Source organism: Aspergillus saccharolyticus (assembly GCF_003184585.1).
Source record: "Aspergillus saccharolyticus JOP 1030-1 unplaced genomic scaffold BP01scaffold_1, whole genome shotgun sequence".
Classification (NCBI taxonomy): Eukaryota; Fungi; Ascomycota; class Eurotiomycetes; order Eurotiales; family Aspergillaceae; genus Aspergillus; species Aspergillus saccharolyticus.
Genome location: NW_020290611.1, coordinates 830,268 through 852,132, shown reverse-complemented (window position 1 = coordinate 852,132; position 21,865 = coordinate 830,268). Strand labels below are relative to the sequence as shown.

General features: G+C 52.0%; 5 protein-coding genes across 5 annotated transcripts; 3 read left to right on the top strand and 2 right to left on the bottom strand.

Moving 5' to 3' along the window:
* Positions 1–1,708: 1,708 nt before the first annotated feature.
* BP01DRAFT_286079 (uncharacterized protein) lies at positions 1,709–2,431 on the top strand (the record flags this gene model as incomplete). The annotated part of the gene is made up of 4 exons (XM_025571456.1): positions 1,709–1,855; positions 1,923–2,026; positions 2,088–2,210; positions 2,290–2,431. 4 exons carry the CDS (start codon positions 1,709–1,711, stop codon positions 2,429–2,431), a joined length of 516 nt encoding a protein of 171 aa, XP_025435815.1.
* A 2,868-nt stretch (positions 2,432–5,299) lies between these two features.
* Positions 5,300–6,359, bottom strand: BP01DRAFT_370466 (DUF3431 domain-containing protein; the record flags this gene model as incomplete). Its single annotated transcript, XM_025576606.1, has 4 exons — positions 5,300–5,369; positions 5,435–6,001; positions 6,076–6,148; positions 6,290–6,359. The coding sequence occupies 4 exons, from the start codon at positions 6,357–6,359 to the stop codon at positions 5,300–5,302; spliced, it is 780 nt and encodes a 259-aa protein (XP_025435814.1).
* A 552-nt stretch (positions 6,360–6,911) lies between these two features.
* Positions 6,912–11,855, bottom strand: nte1 (lysophospholipase). The gene is made up of 2 exons (XM_025579436.1): positions 11,282–11,855; positions 6,912–11,205 (listed from the first exon to the last, which is right to left on the bottom strand). The coding sequence occupies exons 1-2, from the start codon at positions 11,647–11,649 to the stop codon at positions 6,969–6,971; spliced, it is 4,605 nt and encodes a 1,534-aa protein (XP_025435813.1). The 5' UTR covers positions 11,650–11,855; the 3' UTR covers positions 6,912–6,968.
* A 5,148-nt stretch (positions 11,856–17,003) lies between these two features.
* BP01DRAFT_309868 (GNAT family N-acetyltransferase) lies at positions 17,004–17,819 on the top strand. The gene is made up of 2 exons (XM_025572399.1): positions 17,004–17,064; positions 17,138–17,819. The coding sequence occupies exons 1-2, from the start codon at positions 17,025–17,027 to the stop codon at positions 17,620–17,622; spliced, it is 525 nt and encodes a 174-aa protein (XP_025435812.1). The 5' UTR covers positions 17,004–17,024; the 3' UTR covers positions 17,623–17,819.
* Positions 17,820–18,557: 738 nt separating this feature from the next.
* Positions 18,558–20,892, top strand: BP01DRAFT_352369 (anoctamin family protein). Its single transcript, XM_025573922.1, has 2 exons — positions 18,558–19,353; positions 19,409–20,892. Exons 1-2 carry the CDS (start codon positions 18,979–18,981, stop codon positions 20,666–20,668), a joined length of 1,635 nt encoding a protein of 544 aa, XP_025435811.1. The 5' UTR covers positions 18,558–18,978; the 3' UTR covers positions 20,669–20,892.
* The last annotated feature ends 973 nt before the right edge of the window (positions 20,893–21,865 follow it).

The window sequence follows — 21,865 nt, the reverse complement described above, 5'->3', positions numbered from 1 at the left end:
TTTTTTTTTTTTTTTTTTTTTTTTTTTTTTTTTTTTTTTTTTTTTTTTGTGGAGCGGAGAATGTAATTGTTGATCTTTTCCCACAATATTGTTTAGATACTGACTGGGTAGGTAGGAGAAGAGAGATGGGTGATAGTTACTATGACCTGTTAACTACACAATAATGTGTCAACGTCACGCTGAAGCGATAGATCGACCACCCCGGGCTGGCTGGACATATCGGTTCGGGCACTACCTGCCTCTGCATGGGTGATGGTGGTGATGGTGGTGATAGTGGTCCAGAACCTGTATTGTATGTATACATACTTTACAATAAGGGCATATAGTTTGGTTCGCTAGACCCCCAGGTCCCAAAAATGAGAATGCAAACACGAAAGGTCCAAATGAAAGTTCCGTATCAGCCTTGTGGGTCTATATTGCACAGAGTATCAACTATTGAGTCAGTTGACCATGAATGAAATCATTCTGGTTGCTGCCGGAGGCATCCGGGAGGATCTGCAGCGCCGTTCGGCGAAGCTCGAAGCTTCGATGGAGGGAGGATTTCATTTCCTGGTTGCACGATGGATGTGGCGTGGTCGGGGGGCTGCTGTTGGGGTTCAGTGATGGTTGTTGTTCTTGTTATGCTGTAGGTGAGTTTCGCACTTGGTCTTCTGTCATCTCTCTGCTCTCATCAACTTACTTTGTGAGTCAGTTTATACTGTGTATTTGGTGTAGTTACTCTACGGAGACTCGTAGTAGAGAGAAAAAGAGTCTGGCCAGCGGAAAGAGCGGCCAGACCGTGACGGTCAGGTTACCATCGGTACCGGATGCCGGATGCCAAGCCCTGATGACAGGCCATTCGGTAAGTTTAGTTCCTCATTAGTTTAGTTCATCTTTCTTCATCATCACGCAACCCCCTCTCCTCCTCCTCCTCCTCCTCCCTTGCACCACAAATCAGTCCATCTCTGGCGCAGATCATCGACTGCTACGACGCCAATCGTCCAATGCCAAGCCTTCCCGCGTCGGGCTCTTCATGCAGAGCTGAGGTGTGATATTCCCTATCAAGCATCGATAGGCCTGTGCCCAACGAGGTGCTCGACCAGAATCCCGTCGACCTGAGCCAACTAGCGAGCTATGGATGCAACTAGCAGCTTCCTAACAAACTTTCTGATTAGACAGACAGAAAAAAGCATCACCTCATGCAAAAAAAAAGCCTGGACCAAGCTCGGGATTAACTGACTTCATGCAAAGGAAACTATGACGCATCTGGGGGAGCCAACCCGCTTCCTCACTGTGTTCCCTTCCCACCATCAATTTTCAATCACGGTCCTCTCGGCATTTGGTCTGTTCGGGGCCAAATTCCAAAGATGGGATGAAAGTGTGCCATAAGAAACAAAAAAAATATATCAAAAAAAAAAGCAATAAACTCTGCAACGGCTGAGAAAGGCCTCTGACGTAAAGGATACGCTGGTGCTGAACTCGGGCCTTGACGAGGGATAAACCATACTACGCTTTCCCCCCTCCCATTCAAATATATAAAACCCTGTCCTGGTTCGGATGTCGAGTTGTAATCGATCAGAAATCAACAAGAAAGAATCAAAGCTTTTACAGAGAGGACTCTCTTGCTCTTTGCTCTTCCACCCGCCGGCGATTTTTATACTTCCCATACTTACCAAACCCCTTCTTATCTCTCTCGTGTCTACACTACTTAGTATCCTTCATTTCAACCATGTTGCTCTCCACCACCGTGGCGCGACCGCTGCAGCTGCTCACTCGGTTCATGCAATGGGCCAGTGCGGTCATTGTGATGGGCATCACCTCCTACTTCATCCACCGGGGTCCTCGCGGCCAACACATCATCTACGATGAAGTTATTGTATGCATCCTCCTCATCCCCCCCTGACTCTAAACAGGGACCTTTCTTACTGACGCATCATAATCAGTCCACCATCTCCGTCGTTTTCTTCCTCCCTGCCTTCATCTCCCCCTTCATGCCCCACGCCCTCAGCAAATTCGTCCTCGCCATCGACGTGATCTTCTCCTACCTGTACGTCCTTTTCCTCATTTTCCCAAACGCACATGAACAATCACTAACCACAAGGGTAAAGGTGGCTCACCTCCTTCATCTTCGCCGCCCAAGACTACGACTGGCACAACTGCGGCGCCAACGCCCCTCCCGGCGCCTCTTGCGCACTGAAGAAAGCCAACGAGGCCTTTATCTTTTTGACTTTGTACGTTGTCTAACCAACCCCACCGTTCCTGTCTGGGTGCGTCTTTTTTTTTGGACGAGGCTAACAACGGAGGAAATAGTATTTTCACCTTCTTCGCTATCTTCCTCGAAGTCGCTGCCCTCTGGGCTTATCGGCGCGAGAACGCCGGCCCTATCCGCGAGAAGAACACGGGTGGTGCGCACGGCGGACCGGCGGATGCGCCTGTTGCTGCTACGGCTTAAGCTGTCGAGTCTCTCTTGGCTCCTTCGGTTGAGGGGGCTGTAGAGACGGGGGCTGATGATGATGATGATGGTTGTTGATATGATGATTCGTGGGGGGGTTTGTCTGGCTGTCTGTCCTATTACACTCGGTGCTGGGATGGGGATGCAGACAGCCAGACCATATAAACCTCTCCCCTCCGAGGGCATCTGGTCCCCGAAGAGGACGTGCGACTTATGATACCATGTTTTGTTTCTTGCTTTCTTCTTACCCGTGAGGGTAGGACGCCCTGACCGGCCGACGTACACTGGTTTAATCTCCCGGCCATGTTTCTATGTCTGATATCTGGATGCATACCCTCCAGTGTGTGGGCCGGTTGAAGGGGTTTTGTTTGACGTTATTGCTTTTCATGATAATGTTGATGTTAATGGTTGATGGATAATGGCTTTGTGATGATGGTGGTGGGTGGAACTGGTTCTGTGATTGTGGTGGTGGTTGCGGTGGTGGTGGTGTATAGATGGAACCAGGGATGGAAGGGAAGCTAGGTTTGCGGGGGTTGGCTGTTGGATGGTTCGATGGGTTGTTGACCCTTGGTTTGTTACTTACAGTACGTTCGCTTGATCACACTATAGTACTTAATTAATTCCCCTTTCCACTGTGTTCTGGTTACGGTCGTGGAAGGTTGTTTATAGAGATTACTCTACCGAGCTGATGGGTTATTAGGGTTCGGTGGGGAACCTTCTAAACCATCCATGATTGTCATGGTATAGTTGAGGATACTTCTTATCTTCTTGTGTTCAGTGGTGCGTATAGTCAATTTCAAATTCTGCGTACGGGGTTCGTATACACTCTACCATCTAATATCTGGACAAGTTTCGAACTTGCTAGCCTCGTCTAATCAACTATAAGCTTGGCTTATTCGTCCGGATTATATCCTACATCCGTACATCAAGCAGGACCAACTCACTCCACAGCTCTGTATGTACTTTCCTCACCCGTCGCAACTTCACATAGCGTCCATCACCCACATCCTCCCCGGCCTTCAACAACACGACCTTCACCTTCACCCTCCGCTTCCTGCTCCTCCAAGTCATCAAGCTTCTCTTCTCGAAAGACAGACCGCGTCTCTCTCGGTCCATCCTTCGACCGGCCCCCCTGAAAGCAGCAGAAGCCACCGCCACAGCCATCATCCCATCCACACTCAAACCGAATCCTTCCCCTCAAACCCCGCGATCCACCACATGCACCGCAACAGCCACCACCAGCACGACGGCGATCGCCCATTCCCAGGGCAGTCGCGGCGCGGAACCGTACAGCTGCCAGCGCACGGGATCCTGCAGGGTTTGCGCCGTGCTATTACCATGAAAATCAGAAGATAGAGCGGAGTATGTACAGTCGAACGAGGTGATTATACCGTGAAGACCATCGCCACGACAGCGGCTAGCCCGTCCAGGCGTGTGTACCCGCAGTTCAGACTGACGAGGTCGTCCGCTAGCGTGAGCGCTAACGAGGTGAGGTTGAGAAGGGCAGGGTCGGAGGTGAAAGATCGGAGGTTGGAGAGGATGGCCGTGGACTAGCTGCTGGGTTCGGCGGCGATGGAGATGTCCGCCTGGAGCGTGCTAGCCTAGGGAAGGAGGGCAAGGGGCGGGTTGGGGTTGTTCCCGCCGTAGTCGACGGTGTAGGCGTGGTTGCTGGCGCCGGAGTAGAGCCACTGGTTGAGCGAGATCTAGGCTTGCTGGATCGCGAGGTGGCAGGTGGCGCCGCGGAAGGTAGTGGGGTGCGAGAAGGTGGTATTGGTAATGGGCCCGATAGTGAGAGTGATGGTTGCTTACAAGGTAGAGGTGGAAGTGGTAATGGCAACCCAGGGACTTTCGTGCTCTTCGAACAGCTCAAAGTCCATCAGGCTCCCTCCTGCCCCTTGTCAGTCATCCAACGGGTTATCAACGGTGTGAAACTGTGCTGAAGAGCGCCCTGGGTGAGAAGCTGCAAGCAATGTTGACCACACCAATGACGGCGAGCTGGGCATCTTTTCATCAACAAGGATTCTATTTGCGACCGTGAGAGAGATGATATCATAACTCTTTCCGATTGCACCGAAAACAATTGCTCTTGGGCATCAGTGTCAGTAAGATATGCAAGCTTAGAGCACAGAATACCTCGTAGCTCACGATGTGATGATGACAAGAGCCACGATTCGAAGAAACACGATGCGCGTCAGCGTGGCGCTATCGTCTTGGAGTTCATATGGTTCGTCTGTCCCCGGATCAACAAAGAGATGCTTCCAACGCCAGCTCCAGTCCCCTTGGATAGCGGCAAGGGGCGGGTTTAGTGGTGATGGCTGGCTAGCCGGCCTGAGACGACTCACTGCCGCGCCTAGAATTGCTGTTACGATCGCTGCCTCGGCTGGGATGAAGATTCTGCCTGGCCGTGGACGAAATGATCGAGCTGGGTCGAAACAGCGTCATTCCCAACTGCTGGGAAGGAGTTGTTGGTCCTCATTTTGTCCGGCCAGTAAATTATGCGAGCCAGAACGAGGCAGGTCATCCAGACTGTGCATCTCTGGCAAGGCCATAATCGCGGGACCGGGCCGCGAACATGACAGCGGATGCGGTTCGAGCCGTGGTGGCGCTGGTTCCTATACAGTCACAGTGCCCGAATCAAAACATGCCAAGCTCATTGTACGGGATTCGCGAATCAAAGCTGCATGTCGCATTTCACCTCTGATGTTGATGCGCGGCTGCCATAGGGGGTGTAGGCACAAGGCTAGAATTGCGGCGTTGAATCCTTGCGGCGACTATTACCTGATTCGGCAGATCCCCGAGGTTACGGCGATAAAGGAGACCACAGCGTCTCACTCAATGGCCCCTTACAGAATCCGGGGTTATTTCCACTCACGGGTCGTCGAACGTTTCGTCGCACAGATCATAGAGTTCACAGTAGCACTGCTGAGTATCTGGACATCTGCCAAGTCGTGAGATTGTTAGCACGGCTTTCCAGCCAGTCAGCCAGCGAGAGACATCACGTACGCAATCGGTCCTTCTAAAAAGATAATATGCCACAGCATCTCAAAGACAGACCCAACCGAGAAATTATCCAATTCCGTGGAGATGGCCCAATCGCGCATCCGCGTGTAGTCCTCTTTCGGTCGGCTCCGGATGCGCTCGCGGGTGAGCGCAAATTGGCCACAGCACACACCACCAATTTCCGCAGGGGTCTGCTCCGGAGGCACACGAAAAAGGTCGGCATAAATTCTGGTGAAGTTGCGGTAGACAATGTTGTGGTCGGACGTCATATCAGGGTCAAACGGTCGCACGGCCACCGGGCAGCCCGGGCGATGGTGGCAGCGCAGATTAGCGTAACCCAGGCGCTCCACCGCACGAAGACTGAGTCGACGGAGCAATGACGGCGAATCCAGGTTCCTGACATCATTATGCCACTGGCTATCACCGCCGTGCATGAACACGGTGATATCGGCCAATTGATCATAGTTATCGATGATGTGCGTGAGGTATGCCATACCCTCGCGGCCCTTGTTCGCGGGGAGATCGGCAAATCCAGGTTCTTGGTCGGAAGTGTAGATGTAAGGCCTCCAGCTGTCCGGGGAGCAATGGTGAGTAGGCCTGTTGGCTGCTGTTTGATGTGTACTATGGTCACGATAGATGCTTACTGAGGCATAACACGATAAGCCCAAGAGGTATCCTCTCTTCGAGACTTTGCCACCACTAGAGCCAGACTTTGGTCTGACTTCACTGTCGAGTGCCGATCTGCTTGCTGTTAGCAGACTCCTCCTGGCTGTCAGAACCGAGCGATGGGCAACCGACGCGAAATTGTAATGGCTTCATCCCCCATCAAGACCAGGAGCAGGAGCACCAGGAGAATACAATAGATGAGCAGCAAGGTCCATGCACGATAGAGCAGGAGACGCAGAGGACCACAAGGGAAGGCCGTCATCTTCCCACTGCAGCCATTCGAGGACGGAATTGATTCCTCAACGAGAAACAGTGTGGTGGAGATCAGCACTGGGCCTTAAACATGCATAGTGCCAGAAACAAGCAATGTCCTAGAAGAATTGGACCTGAACTACGGGAGAGAAAAAAGCTGCAGTCATCAGGGCCGTGAGAAGGGGGGAAGAGAAAAGAAAGGAAAGAAAAGAAAGAGAAAGAGAAGGAGGAGGAGGAGCAGATTAATGCAGAGATGAGTGGTGGTGTGCATCTGCATTAAACCAACCAACTACTAAGCCGCAGTGGTGGCAGTGTCAATCAAAAGACGGGTCCAGAACCCGCGGTGTTCGCAGTGTTCGCAGTGTTGTTCGGGGGCGGGCCTCAAGCCAAGGCCAAGAGGGTCTGCAGATCCCGATCCCATACTGTACTGTACTTTTTTTTTGTCTCTTCCTTCCAACAACTACCGAAACTACCACAATAACAAATAAATAACTAGTATAGGTAAGTAACTGGCCTTTTAGAGGAGTTAGTATCTAGATTACTGCCTATAAATCATACATAGATTGTCTAAACTTCTAGCTAAAATATCTTTATTTGCATCAAGAATCATACACTGGCGTCAGATACTGGCGCGACGAGGCGCTAGCGTCCGCTGAAGTTTCTTCTTCTCTTCCGTCTCTTCCGGTAGCGGCAGAGATCCTTCGCTCTTCAGCTTCTCCAAATACTCCTTGCCATACGCGTACCCCACCTGGTAGATTTCATCGAACTTCGCAAACTCTAGCGTGCCATATTTGTCGATCGGGGGCCGCATGTATAAACAGCCGGGTGTGGTCTTCGCGCGCTCGAGGTTGTCAATGGACGAAACATATGCCAATCGGGCCTGAATCTCAGACAGCGTAGGCGGATTGGGCAGGGAGGAGAAGGGGTTCCAACGATTGAGCACCGTCCAGAAGCCAGACAGCGAATCTCCATACCCTTGAGGGGTGTTGTCGTCGATCGAGCCCACATCAATCGCAAAGATCACGTCTGCACCCAACCCTTTCATGTGGCCTACCGTGAGATTGTCAATATACCCGCCGTCGAGTAGCATACTACCTTCATCACAAATAGGTGGGATCAAGCCTGCCAGGGACATGGATGCACGGACGTAACGCCAGGTGTAGCCGGACGAATGATACTCCGCACGCGATCGGCTGATATTGGTGGTATTGCAATAGAACTCCAGCCAGAAATCCTCAATCTGGCTATTGCCAAATGTCTTGAAGATGCCGCGATTGAATTCGTGCCCAGTGGTGTAAGACACGGTCGGATAGGTCAGATCGAGGGCAAACCTCCAAATGCTCCCCATGCGACCCGCAAACTTCTTAGCCCGACCATACATAGGCACGACATCCGCATCCCGAGCATACAGAGCGCCAATGAACGATCCGATGGAGGTACCACCAATGATGTCGATAGGAATGCCTGCTTCCTCGAGCGCTTTAATGACTCCGACTTGAGCAATACCTCGAGCGCCACCACCACCTAGCACAAGTCCCACCGATCGACCACACAGCCGGCGGGCCAGACGATGGAAATCACCTTTGAACGGCGTCTGGGCCGAATAAAGAGGAGTCTGGCGAATCCGGCGAGATGTGTACTTCTGGATTTCGGCCTGAATGACCTGGACTCGTTGTTTCAATACTGTTCCCAGGCGTCTAGTCTGGGAGTGTGTGGGTTCGGCTGTGAGTCGATAGGGCATTTGAATATGATGATGACCTCCATTGATCCACACGCGGTTCTTGAGCCATTGTCGAGTCAGTCCGGGCGGACAGTACCGTTCTTCATGTATCAGCACCAATTCCTTCCGGGATGTGGTCTTCATGCCTAGCAAAAATCTCTCATATTCACCGATGCTAGGCGATGATTCGGCAAGACCGACCAGCAGAATGCAATCGGCCTGTGTGATGCAGGTCTGCGTCCACGGCGCATTCACGGTCGTGTCAGCGATGTAGAGTACCATGCCATACTTTTCTTCCAGGTCCGCTAAGTACTGTGTCAACTTCAACTTTCCCATCTTACTGAAAGCATGCCGTCCCAGGTGGTTCAAGATGGCGGCCTGATTAAGGGACGCGACGCCGTTCGTCACCCCGATCTGGTGCAACGCTTGCAACAATCGGTGCCCAAATTCAACGACAGGCACTCCTCCTGTCACTGGTAAGACACAGACAGTGCGCAAGTTAAGAGTTGAGGTCGCGGTCTTGATGGTGCCCGAGTTTCCTCGTTCCATTCCCTGCTCTTGTGTTGGTTGTTCCACCAAGTCTCGCATCCGCTGAGCAATGAGTTTAGATACTTGAATGGTGATCCCGGGGTGCTCTTGCGCGAGACTATTGAATAAAGTTCGAGGGAACTTGGCTAGCTCAGTGTCACGAATCGCATGAAGAGTAGACGAGCGGGTCGACTCAGTCATCACCTCCAGCTCGCCGATACTGTCTCCCTGGCCATATTCGCTAAGGACCGTCACCTTCCCATCACTGCCTTGGAGTACTGACCGTAAACGACCATTCAACACGAGGTATATAGCATCACTTTCGTCACCTTGATGGTAGATGACCTGCCCAGCATTTACCTGCACCCATTCCAACGCGAAGTCAATGTGGAGAAGCAGGCGTGGCAGAATGCTTGTTAGTCGTTTAGCCAGCGTCAATAGTGCGATCGGGTACCGTTCCGCTATTCTTTCCAAGGCAGCCCGCGGGAGGAAACCCACATAAACATCCGTTTTGGCAACCACATCTGTGTACGAGCGATAGGATGCGACGGCGCCGACATAGCCTTGAATTCCTCCGGGCTTGATCATGTATAAAGATTTCCGTGACTGTCTCTTTCGCTTGGAATCGCTGCCCGTCCCCAGACTTGTGGTTGAGATGCGCGAAGTGTTCGTCTGAGTGCGCCTCAAAGTTGGGAAGGATTCTTCGCGCGCTTGCGCATGCTTTGGTCGGGATGACCCAACAAGATCATCTTCTTTCTCGCTAGCGGGAATTCCCACATCTAGAAATCCATCGATGACATAATACAGGCCTGGATGGCGCTCGCCTTGCTCCACAAGCACGGATCCCTGGGGAAAGTAAACAATCTCGATGTCATTTCTTAGCTCTTCTCTCAGGTTGATGACGGGGGACGTGCCACCAGCACTGGTGACCGACATTGACATCATTGACTCTGTATCATCCACGGAGCCTTCGTAGGGATCGATGAATCCAAAAGCATTATTGCTGAACACTGCCTTCTGTCGGCGTGCATCGTAAGAGAGGAGTCTCGGAGATGCGTCGCCCGAATTGTGCGTCTTCCGCATCAGGTCATTGGTGCTTTCTGTCAGACCGATGCCCTTCATAATACATTCTAATATGGATTCACGGAACAAAGCATCCTCATCCACGCTTTCCTTCCGGTGAAAAGATCCCATGGATTCAATGATGGGAGAAGGAGCTCGCAAGGGTGACTGTTCTTTTTCTGCAAGTGGGCTCAGCAACTTCGGAGCGAAGTTCTCATGTCTAGATCCAAAGCGCGAGAATTGGATGCTAGAAAGCAGATCCCCAGGGCTTACACCCGCAGCATCACGGTCATTGAGGGGATTGTGCTGGAGCACGGCTGCCGTCGGGCGTCGTGATACTCCCAGCTTCGCGTGAAGCGCAGCTTCCTTTCTTCGGAAGCTACTTGACCGATTTCGCCTACCCGAGAAAGGATTGTGCAAGGCAATACCTTTCGTGACTTCTTCTGGACCCAGTCGGTCACGCTCCTTGATAAACTTGTCTTTGAGACGATCCAATGCAGCTCCTCGCATCTCGTTTGGCAGGTCATATGTCGTGAATTTGGTCATTTGTTTCTCGATCCCCAGAACCTCGTTGCTCAGACCCAGATAGGAATGGGCAGTCATGAAACTCACTCTTTGTAAACGCGTAAGAATGACCTGGACAATATGCGCCGTTGCTTTGGGGTAGACCCGGGTCAGACGGCGGAAGGCACTAGCAGGTATGATTGCTATCGTTGTGTCGACCATCGCTCGCGCCACAATATCTGGGTGAACCGACTTCTGGCCATGCTTACTCCCGTGCGCCCTTGTGCCTGGATGGGCTTCGTGGTTGATTGGCATGGGTGGGGTGTTACTGTCGTCGAGATGCAAGGGAGGCACAGCTGGCAAAAAGTCCGTGCTGTCACTGACTTGGGATGTGAAGCTCCTTCCCCGAGGAAGAGCTCGCGGCGATGCATCCAGCGCGCGAGGGCTGGCCGGGAAGGAGTCAGGCGCACGCGAAGCGGTTGGTCCTAGGACAGATGAGCTCGGCTCGACGTTCTCCGCATATCTCAACTGAACATCCTCCGTGAATAGAGAAAGTATAGAAAATAATGATGACATAGAGGCGCCGTTCTTGACCTCGGTCAAAAGTTGGTAGCCTTGTCTCCCATCGACATTGTGGTCATCCTCGTCTGACGATGAGCGATTCGTGTCTCCCTCTCCAGCTGACTTCCCGTCTCTAGTTGACTTGACGAAGATCTGGACCAGTCCGTCGACTACGAGACAAAAGCCTTTCTCCTCCTCCAACAGAAGCGTCTCGCCCGCGATGAGCTTCCTGGTTTGCATTGTTCGCGTCAATTCATGGAAGACTGGTCTCTCTAAGTACCCAAAGACCTTGATCGCGCTGAGGAACTCATCCAGGTAGTTGGCTAGACCAGGCTTGGAGTCGCCCTCTTGAATATTGGGGAAAAGGTCGAGCTGGGGTTCCTTGCGTTGAGGTTCCGGGGGCAGTCGGCTGTACATGTTCAGAAAGCGGTACCGTATGAACCAGCTGATGGTTGACACCACAGCCAGCGCGATGAGCAGTCTATGGTCGCAGAAGCATTGTGTTAGTATAATGCCGAGTTCCACTTAGACGAGGTTTGTCTCAATCAAACACTCACAGCGTGGTGAAATTCATCGTGAAGGTCAAACTCATAGAGAACAGCGTGAAGAGCCATGTTGGTACGGTGATGGTCGAGAAGGTGACAAGCCAGTAAAGCACACCCGGAATGACCTGGAAGAGGACGGAAAACACCCAACCTATCCACCCCACCATGGTTGTCGGAATCGCAGGGGGAACTGGCGGGGGCGGAAGATGGGAAGAGAAGCCGGGCACCACGGAGGCGCTGGTAGTTAAGGCCGGAGGAGGGGTTGGATCTGAAAGGAATGAGACAGAAGTCGACGAAGCGGTAGAGAAGACATGTTGAAGAGAAGCGTCCAAGGCCGAGGAAGCAAGCAGGGTCATAGCGGACATTCCGCCGTCGGCCATGATGCCATCAGACTTCCCTGCTTCGGATGGGCGGCCGGCCCGCTAAGGTTCGGGGAGGGGAGAAAGTGGACTAGTCACGGATGGAGTCTCGGATTAGTACAAAGTAGGCTGCGAGGGCCACCAAGACCATCATCCTTGCGTATCCCTCCTCACTTTTTGAGTCCAAAGACACAGGAACTGGGAATGTCGTATACCTACAGGGAGTGCAAATTGATACAAGATAATGAGGGCAAGTCACAACATAGCAGCAGGTCAGCAACAACGTGGGCGGAGAGATGGCTGTGGGTGGTGGTTTATCGCAATCAAGGTTAGGAAGGGAAGGGGACTCAGCAACCGCCCTTAGCCGCATTGGTCTTGGTCACTAGCGCCCTGTCCATGTTTGGTTTGGAGAACCTCGGAGAATGGTCCAGACATATAGGTACGTATTGATATGGATGCTACTAATTAGGTGTGTTCACATGAAGATTGATCGGACTTTCTCTCTTGCAATTTCTTGCAATATATCACAAACCATTAATAGTGCTCCGTAGTGCGCATCCAAGTGCCAGTATGATAGTACGGTACTTGGAGTACCGCTTCAACTTACGAAGTTGGATCGTTGATCGATGATAAGTTATATATTTGGGCACGTACTAAAATCTATATTGCCTAGGTCGTGACTATCGACTTTTCAGCTCCTATAAGAGTAATTTAAGCAGGTATGATTTGACGATTTAAAGCATGGCGTTTATTGCTTGAGGGCTCCATACCAACATAAAAGCGAACAGCTTGACCAACAAACCACTAGTCGACCCTTCAATATTAACTACAGTTGTCACCCGAAATTCGATTGTACAAAAGTAGTGTGCTGTACAGCATCCATTGACAAGCTAAGTACAGTATCCTTTTTGCTGCTCGTTCCCGCCCGCCAGGACCGCGCCCAATTGAACAACGAACATCATACTCCCGTCCACGTACTGCCGCGAATAAGCCTCCACCGCCGCCCGCTGCGGAATCTCGGCCACTATCCGCTTACTTACATGCTGCTGCTGCTGCTGCTACTGCTCCCCTTCTTCCCTCTCTTTCGTTTATTCTTCTGCGTCATCTTCCTCGGTCGCATTCTCCTCTTCTGTCTTTCGTTCATCAAGTTTGCCGTGGCCTTGGCTCACAGGCCCGCTCCGGCCATGTTTCAGGTAAGTAACAAATATAACGTGTCCCCGCTCCGAAAATCCGCCCTTTTTCCCCCTTCGCTCTCTCGTGCACCACCTTCTTTCTGCCCCGTGCTAATTCGTTTGGTACAAGCGATTGCGCGACGCAATCGACTCGCGGATTGCCGAGGAACAAGCTCGTCAACGCTCCGCCCAAACCTCCATCTCCCGCTCCAACTCCGCCCGCCAACCCCCGAACCGCACCGCTGATTCCCCGTCCCGCCGTGCTGGCCGTCCACGCCGCAACACCGGCACCCCCGTTAGGGGTCCCGATCCCAACGAGTTCGAGCCCGAATTCGCTATTGGCGATGATGACTCTTCGAGCAGGTCGGGCACGCCGCGGCCGGAGGCGGTGGTCGGAGGAAGCACGGAAGCCAGCGCTGCTACTGCTCCCGAGGGCGACAATGGTGGTTCAACTGGGGAGGGCCAAGCGCCGGAGGGTACAATAACGGATAAGGAAGCTACACCGGCGGCTGCGGAAGGGAGTAGCAGTGCCCAGCCCTCTTCATCCTCCCCGGAGTTACCGCCAGAAGTTAGGGTCAAGTTGCGAAGGCTGGCTAAGTTGGAACCTCGCTATCAAGGTATGGAAGCGCAATTACAGGAGGGAGAGCATTTGTGGCGAAGAGAGGCTAATGTGGTGTTCATTCTACGTGATGTCTAGAGCTCCTGAAAGCCTACCGCATGGCTCATTCGCGAGTCCTTTCCATCGAACCTTTCGAAGCTGCTCTGCGCGAAAACACCCCCTTGACTTCGATCGGTGAGCCGAAAGCGCTGACTGAATACTTGAATCAACTGTCGCTGAAGGGAGACATGGTGGTGGAAGAGCTCAAGCGCGTGACGACCGAGAGGGACGACTACAAGAAAAAGCTGGACGAGGCTCAAAAGGCGACCAAAGCTGCTTTGGATGAGGTTGCACAACTCAAAACTGAGAAGGAAGCACTTGAGAAATCGTCTGGCGCCAATGGGTCGGCCACAAAGTCCGAGGAGGAGCCCAAGAAGGCGGATGACACAGCCGCCACCTCCTCGCCGAAGAAGTCGGCTGATCAACAAGGGGAAAGTGAAGAGTTCTTCTCTTACGACAGCGAAATCCCTCGCCTGGAGTCAGAGCTGAAAGGAAAGCAAGAGGAGATCGAATCCATGAAGAACCAGATGGAGTCACTGAAGCGCGATCTCGCCGTGGCGCGCGAGTCAACCGAAGGCATGGTCCACAACCTAGAATCTGCAACACGGGAGCTCACAGAACTGCGTGATTTTAAGGATAAGCAGGAGATGGAGCTCGCAAAGCTGAAGACTTCAAAGCAAAAAGAGCTGGACGATTTGAAGGCCAAGCTCGAGAAGTCTCAAGAAATGGTATCGAAGACCAGCGCAGAGATTGAGAAATTGAAGGCGGATCTGAAGGAAAGGACCGACGAGATCGAGAAACTGCAAGCTCAGGCCTCTCCATCTCCCGTTACCGGCCAGGATGCCGATCTTAGCGCAAAGTTGGAGAAGATGGAGCAGATGAAGGAGGCCAACGAGAAGCGCCTTGGTGTACTACAGGGTCTAGTAGATAGCCTCCGATCTCAGCTGAAGGAAAGCGAGGACGCAATGACGAGCCTGAAAGCAAATGTTGAGCAGAAAAAGGAAGATAATCAGCAATTACAGAATGTTGTTAGCTTCCTTGATACCAACATGGAGGGCAATGCCACATGGCAGCTAACCAAAGAACAAGTCATTGGCGGCAAGCCAGCTAACTTCGATGAACTTCGCGAGAGCTTGGCTATTAGCCCTAGCGCCGCTGAAGCTCAGCAAGAGCCGACCGAGACTGCGAAGCCAGTCGCAAACTCAACAAGCGCCACCGGAGGTGGAAAGAAGAAGAACAAGAGAAAGAAGAAGGGCGGTGCTGGCGGCGCAAAGGTCGGCGAGGAGGCCGCCAAAGCCACTGAGACTGAGCGGGATCCGTCGCCCATCGCGGAGCCTGCTTCGGCTCAATTGACAGCGAAGGTGGCCGAGCTCGAAGAAAATATTGACATGCTGAAAAAACAGCTGGATGAGAAGGACGCCGCTATCGATCGTCTTAGCTCGAAACTCAAGGGCGAGGAAGATCTCAAAGAAGAGATTGAATCACTCCGTGACGACTTGCTTAATATCGGTCAAGATCACGTAGAGGCGAAGGACAAGGTGAAGGTGCTGACCGCGGAGAAACAAGCTTTGGAGGAGACCATCACCAGATTAGAGAAAGAACTGACGGATTTGCGCACGAACATCGCGTCTCATGCGTCCAAAAGCGCTGATTCGGAGAAAGCCCACAACGATCTCAAGGAGGAGTATGAGAATGTCAAGATCAAGCTGACAACCCTGGAAACCGAGCTCTCAGCAGCCCAACAGTTGGCCGCCACGCGGTTCAAGGATGTCACGGACTTGCGCGAGACTCTCCAGAAACTTCAGCCAGAGCTCAAGAAACTGCGTGCCGATTCTGCGGAGCTCAAGTCCACCAAGGAGTCACTTGCGAGCAAGACGAGCGAATTGAGGGGGCTGGAAGGCAAACACGATGATCTGCGTGCCGAACTCAAGACCCTCACATCCACGATGTCTGAGCGTGAGAAAGAAGTGAAGACACTCAATAACAGGATCAAGCAGGAAACCGATAGCAGGCTCAAGGCCGAGGAGAAATTGACAGTCGCCCAGTCTGACCTGAGGTACTCGGAGAGTAAGAAGCAGGAAGCCACTGAGGCCAAGGAGAAGGTGACTTCGGATCTGTCAAAGGCTGAGGACGAGCTAAAGACCGCCCGCGCCCGGCTTCGCGAGAGCGAAAGCCAGGCCAGTCAACTCAACAAAGAACTCCAAGGCCTGCGGGAGGAGATTCAGCTCAAGACTGCTCAGCACGCCAGTGCTCAGAGCCTGATGAACAGTATGCGCGATCAAGCTGCTGAACTAGGCATGCAGATGAAGGAGGCTCGCGAACGTTGCGAGAGTCTCGAAGAAGAACTAGCCGATGCTCATCGGCTGCTGAGCGAACGCACACGTGAAGGAGAGACCATGCGCCGTCTACTGAACGACATTGAAAGTCGCGCCGATGTCAAGGTGCGTGATTTCAAGGAACGCATGGAAGCCGCCATCGAAGAGCGGGATCGCGCCGAGGATGAAGCCAGTGCTCAAGGTCGACGCCGGGCGCGTGAGCTAGAAGACTTGAAGAGCAAGCTCCGCGAAGCTGAGCGTGCTCTTCGCAGTGCGGAGCAGGACAAAGAAGAATTGGAGCAAACCCAGAAGGATTGGAAGCGTAGACGAGATCAATTGGAGGCTGAATCCGAGAAGACGACCCAGGAACTTGTTGATCTGCGACAGGCTATGGCAGGCTTGCGTGATTCCCTTGATGAGAGCGAGAAGCAAGTGCGCGACCTAGAGAAGGAGAAAGCCGAGCTTCGCCGTTCCGTTGAGGAAACCAACTCTCGTTTGGAGAAGCTGCGCAAGTCCCACAAGCTGCTCCCTGATGAGAATCGTTTCAGTCATCCTTCCCAGTCATCGCGATCCTCGATCGATTCTGGCTCTAGACGAACAATCACCTCCCCAGTTGCGAAGGAGCATAGTCCCTCCACACGCAGCGGCACGCCTACTGGGACTGGCGCAGGGTCCATTGATTATATCTATCTGAAGAATGTCCTTCTCCAGTTTCTGGAGCAGAAGGATAAGAATTATCAAAAGCAGTTGATACCCGTGCTCGGCATGCTGCTGCACTTCGATCGGTCAGTACTAAACCCTTATTCCTCACAACCCTCGACGAATCAAATGCTAATTGATCGTAGAACGGACGAGCAAAAATGGATGTCGGCCATCACGTCCAAGTGAATGATACTTAGCTAGCCTTCAAGCACATATTTGTAACCGTACATAGACGTCTATATCCAATTTTTCTCCAAAACATATCTTCATACTGCTCCTATCCTCTCCTATCTGTTGCTCAACTGTAGAACTGCGCATTTCTCTGAGTCACCCAAAGATAGCGAGAAAGTCAGGTAAGGCGTGAGTTTCCGTAAGGCGTGGAGTTCCAGCCATAGAGAAACGGTCTCAATACGGTTGCGGTGGGGAAAAGCCCCGTTGGTCTCGGCGGGTCTTCAAATTTTGGGGGAATTTGGAGACACTATAAGAAGTGCTTTGGCTCCTCACTCATCAATTGGATGTCCCATTCTCTTCTGATTCTCATTCCACACAATGTCTGGCCAACCTACCATCCGTCTCGCGACGCCTGAGGGTAAGTCGATGGACATCATCATCCTCACCCAGACCACGTCAAGCCGTGACCCCACTAACAGGATCAATGGCAGACGTCCCCTTCATCCTCCAGTTCATCCGGGAGCTTGCCGACTATGAGAAGGCTCTCCACGAGGTTGAGGCAACTGAGGAGTCTCTCCTGGCGACTCTGTCTTTCCCCGACTCTACCCCCAAGCGAGGCTCGGTCTATACCGCGCTTGTCATCCCACCTGCGACCGCGGAGCAGCCAAGCCCCAAGCCAGTGGGCATGGCACTGTTCTTCTACAACTACTCAACCTGGCGTTCTGCTCCCGGTATCTACCTCGAAGACCTCTATGTGCAGCCTAGCGCCCGAGGCAACGGTTACGGCTTTAAGCTTTTGAAGTACCTCGCGGCTAAGGTCCTAGAAGTGAATGGCAGACGGCTCGAATGGAGTGTACTCAAGTGGAACGAGCCCAGTATCAAGTTTTACGAGCAGGTGGGCGCCAAAGCGATGGATGAATGGACTAAGATGATGATGGAGGGACCCGCTTTAAATAAGCTTGCTGAAGGAGTCTGATTGCGAGTCTGACCCTTTTTTTCTATTATTAACTCGGCTTTATTGGCTTTTGATGCGTACAGCGAAGAGGGTAAGAGGATTAGATCTGGGTGGCCTGTGAAAATATATCTTCTTTCAAGTTTACGAAATATGTGCTGTATGTACATGCATTCAACTTAATACCCTCAACCAGAATTATCATCTTTCTACTAGCGACGTGCACAATCAATCAAATTCTGGTTGCGGATTGACGATCAGCTACACCTTACTGTGTGCTAAACTGCAATAGAAGGAGGTGTTGTATCATGCAACCACCAGAGATCTTACTACTGTCTACTGTACTGACGATCGGGTCGATCACGATGGGCGATGAATGCATAGTGACGGAGGGGAGAGGGTCCAAGCCACCGCCCAGGGCTAACCCTACAAGTCAAGCTTCGGGGGTGACGTCGTCATCGCGGGCGGAATATGAACCCCCCTCAAACATCCCCCCCTGATAAAAGCTTCAACAGCGGACTACCTTTTTCAAAACAGCTCTTCAACATATCGATTCGCACGGATGACTTAGAGCTAGTATCTGCTTTGAAATGGCTTCCACAATCCCTCAGGATCCCGTGCACAATAATCACTATGTCGACTACGTCATTCGTTACAACTTCGGCGACACAGGTAAGAACCCAGTGTAGCTGACTAGTGTCTACCATCGATGGTCCCCGCCTTTAACCCCAATGTAGATGTTTTGCAGACCACGGAGCAACTAGAACGACTGCTGCAAAGACTGTTTGAGGTCGGTCTGCAAACCGAAGTCAGACAAGGCGACGAAACCTCTCTACTGGTGTTTGTCCGCGCGGCGCGAAAGAAGAGTCTCCAACGCGCAGTGTATCAGGCTCAGTGAGTCCTCTTTCCGCCTTGTTTGATGTTTCTATAGTGTACATATTACTTACTGGAACGTCTTCGTCCGTACCTCAGAATTCGCGATTGGCTTTATGGCGTCCGCAACACCGAGCCCGAGCCGGAATCCTCCGCCGAGCCACAATCCGAGTCGGAGCGACTGCGCGTCATTTACCACATGATAACAGTACCCAGGGAGGCGGGCGGCGCTGGCATCACTCCCAAGCACGGAGAATGGAAGAACGTGGATTCAATTTTTCCTTTGCACGACCAGGAGATGAACAAGCGATGCATGAAAGAATGGAGCCAGAAGACGTTCCTGTCGCCCGAGGATCTCGATCAGATACGGGATAAATTTGGTGAGAGTGTGAGTACCTCTTGTAAGCGTGGCGCAATTGTCCAGAAGCTGACAACCGGTCGATAATTCAGGTCGGTTTCTACTTCTCATTCCTCCAGTCCTACTTCAAGTTCCTTCTGTTTCCAGCCATGTTTGGGTTTTCTTGCTGGCTTCTGATCGGATCGTTCTCAATCATCTATTCCGTGGTCAATTGTCTCTGGTGCATTGTGTTTATCGAATACTGGAAACGACAGGAGGAGGATCTGAGCTGTCGGTGGCAGACGAAAGGAGTCTCCGCCGTCCGTGAAAAGCGGCGCGAATTCAAACCTGAGAAGGAGATTCGGGATGAGAGCACTGGAGAGATCAAGGGCGTGTTTCCGGCAACCACCCGCATGTGCAGACAGCTGCTCCAGGTTCCTTTCGCTTTGCTGTCGGTTATTGCTCTGGGAGTCATTATCGCGACGTGCTTCGCCATTGAGATCTTTATCTCTGAGATCTATAATGGGCCTCTTAAGTCGTATCTGGTATGCTTCTCTAACACCGAACCTAGTGTTGATCAGATCAGCTGAAACCAGTCAGATTTTTATTCCAACCATCTTGCTCTCGGCCTTGATCCCAACGATGAGTTCAGTCTTGGTATCGGTCGCTACCAAGCTCAATGACTACGAGAATTACGAAACTCAACAAGCCTACCATGTAGCCTTGACGCAGAAGATCTTTGTCATCAACTTCATCACCTCCTACCTTCCGGTGTTCTTGACGGCTTTTGTTTATGTACCTTTCGCTAGTCGGATAGTGCCACACCTTGATATTTTTCAGGTGACTGTTCGACCCTTCGTCTCTAAAGAGGACGCCACGACATCGCGCACTGAATTCAGTATGGATCCAGATCGCCTGCGCAAGCAAGTCATCTATTTCACTGTCACGGCCCAGGTTGTCAGCTTCGCCATGGAGACTATCGTCCCTTTTCTTAAGCAGCGTCTCCTCCGCGAGTACAAAGAATATCTCCGCAAGAAGAACGGGAAGGTGGAGTCGGATTCCAGTTCTGAAGAAGAGGAGTCGCCCGAGGCTCTATTCGACGACCACCCAGATGAGACTAAGTTCCTGGTCCGTGTCCGCAACGAGGCCGACCTATCTGACTACGACGTCACCGACGATCTGCGCGAAATGTGCATTCAGTTTGGGTACCTGGCTCTGTTCTCTCCGGTGTGGCCACTGGTTCCTGTATCTTTCCTGATCAACAATTGGGTCGAACTGCGGTCCGACTTTTTCAAGATCTGCGTGGAGTGCAAGAGACCCTGGCCGCAGCGCGCGGAGACCATTGGTCCGTGGCTGGATAGCCTTGGATTCTTGTCATGGGTCGGCAGCATAACCACTGCCGCTCTTGCGTACATGTTCAGCACCAGTCATGAAGGCCCTGGAGGCGAGCCAACTACCATCAAAGGATGGGCCTTGCTTTTGACCATCTTCTTCTGCGAGCATATTTACCTGATCGTGCGCTATGCCGTGCGAGCGGCTATGGCGAAGCTTGAGCCCGCGAATGTGCGCAAGGAGAAGACCGAGCGGTACCTTTTGCGGAAGAGGTATCTCGAATCCACGTTTGGAGCCAGAAGTAGCGACGACGAGATCGACGTCGACGAGAAGGAGGACAAATCAGAGAAGCTCTCCCAGCTGACTCGCGATACACTCGAGGACGACGCTCGTTCATGGGCAACGCATGACACGGATCCCGCTGAGCGCTTCTGGATGCGGCAGAAGGGGTGGAGAGAAGCCTCCCAGGTCGGTGCAACAATAATCAGAACGCTCAAGAAGGACGCGAATGCAAAGAAGCAGCAATAAATCGTTGAGGTGCTTCTTCTTGGTTCATCTCGATTGCATGCTAGGTTTTTTTGCGCTGTTTGCAGCGAGAACTTGTTTATATTCAAGACGACGACGTATCGGGTTGCAGTTGTCTCGCTTTGAGGACGAGGGCAGGGTTATCTCACGATCGGTTATATTCTGTACATAGTTATATGCTCGGCAAAGTGATTCATGCTCAGATTAGTAGCATCCTTCGACCACCTTGTATCTAGAGTAGAAGTAATTGCAGAAGAATTTCATTGCGAAACGGTGCAAGCAGGCCTTCCATCAGGTGTTGAGTACGCTGGCTGCGGTTCTTAATCGACCGCGAGAGAAACGGTACGGTCACGAGCCTGTGATAGGGTCGGCGGATGTCGGGGTTTCTATGCCGACACACCGACGGAGTCCTCGGAGTTACGGCATTGAAAGTACTCAGTATTGATACCTACTACTAAGGTATTCCTTGGATAGGGTAACGCCATGATTCACAATCGTGGTCATTGGTTCAGAGTGGTTGCACCACTTTGTCACTACCTACTACATTGTGACAATACTGGAAGGCGATCCAGTGCGCCCAGAAGCATGTCAACCATGGATGAGTCAGCGCATACCTGCCGGATCAGTCATCAGCCCGAGGGAATGATGGGTGACTTGGTCAGCGATAATGGCGCGAACCAAGAATAACAACAAGTCAGAGATACACAGTAGTTCCAGATACAATGAAAGGAGATAATGGATAGAAATATATGGGAGGACTACTTGATGGAGTAATGTACTCTGTAGTTCCGTACTATGTTGTCCATATTGTTGAGACGCGGCGGTCGAGTATTTATGTCAAAATAGGTAGGTAACAACTAGGTAGTCTGCAGGCGCGAGTCCCGAGTGCCGGAAGGTGGCTTGGACACCTGAGGCAAATTGTTGTTTACGCCTGTGATTCACTCGCCCGGGTTCCAGCCTCCCCTCCGGCTGGCTTCTCCTCTTTCCTACCACTAGTAACCAGTCTCCGTACCGTAGATTACCAAAAACTGTTGACCACCTCTTTCCTGCCTCCCCTTCTCTTCCGTCCTACACGTCACTGTCTGACTGATAATTTAACTAATCGTCTTCCCCCCTTCACTTCCCACTTGCTTACGCGATCAGTCCTTCCCACCCTTCCCTCTCAACCCCAGGTTTATTCATCGCCAATAATAGTCAGCA

Coding starts and splice junctions, on each gene's coding strand:
- nte1 (XM_025579436.1), bottom strand. CDS start 11,649: ATGGCCGACGGCGGAATGTCCGCTATGACCCTGCTTGCTTCCTCGGCC. Junction 11,206..11,281: donor ACGATGAATTTCACCACGCT/GTGAGTGTTTGA, acceptor CTGCGACCATAG/ACTGCTCATCGCGCTGGCTG.
- BP01DRAFT_309868 (XM_025572399.1), top strand. CDS start 17,025: ATGTCTGGCCAACCTACCATCCGTCTCGCGACGCCTGAGG. Junction 17,065..17,137: donor CCGTCTCGCGACGCCTGAGG/GTAAGTCGATGG, acceptor GATCAATGGCAG/ACGTCCCCTTCATCCTCCAG.
- BP01DRAFT_352369 (XM_025573922.1), top strand. CDS start 18,979: ATGTTTGGGTTTTCTTGCTGGCTTCTGATCGGATCGTTCTCAATCATC. Junction 19,354..19,408: donor GGCCTCTTAAGTCGTATCTG/GTATGCTTCTCT, acceptor GAAACCAGTCAG/ATTTTTATTCCAACCATCTT.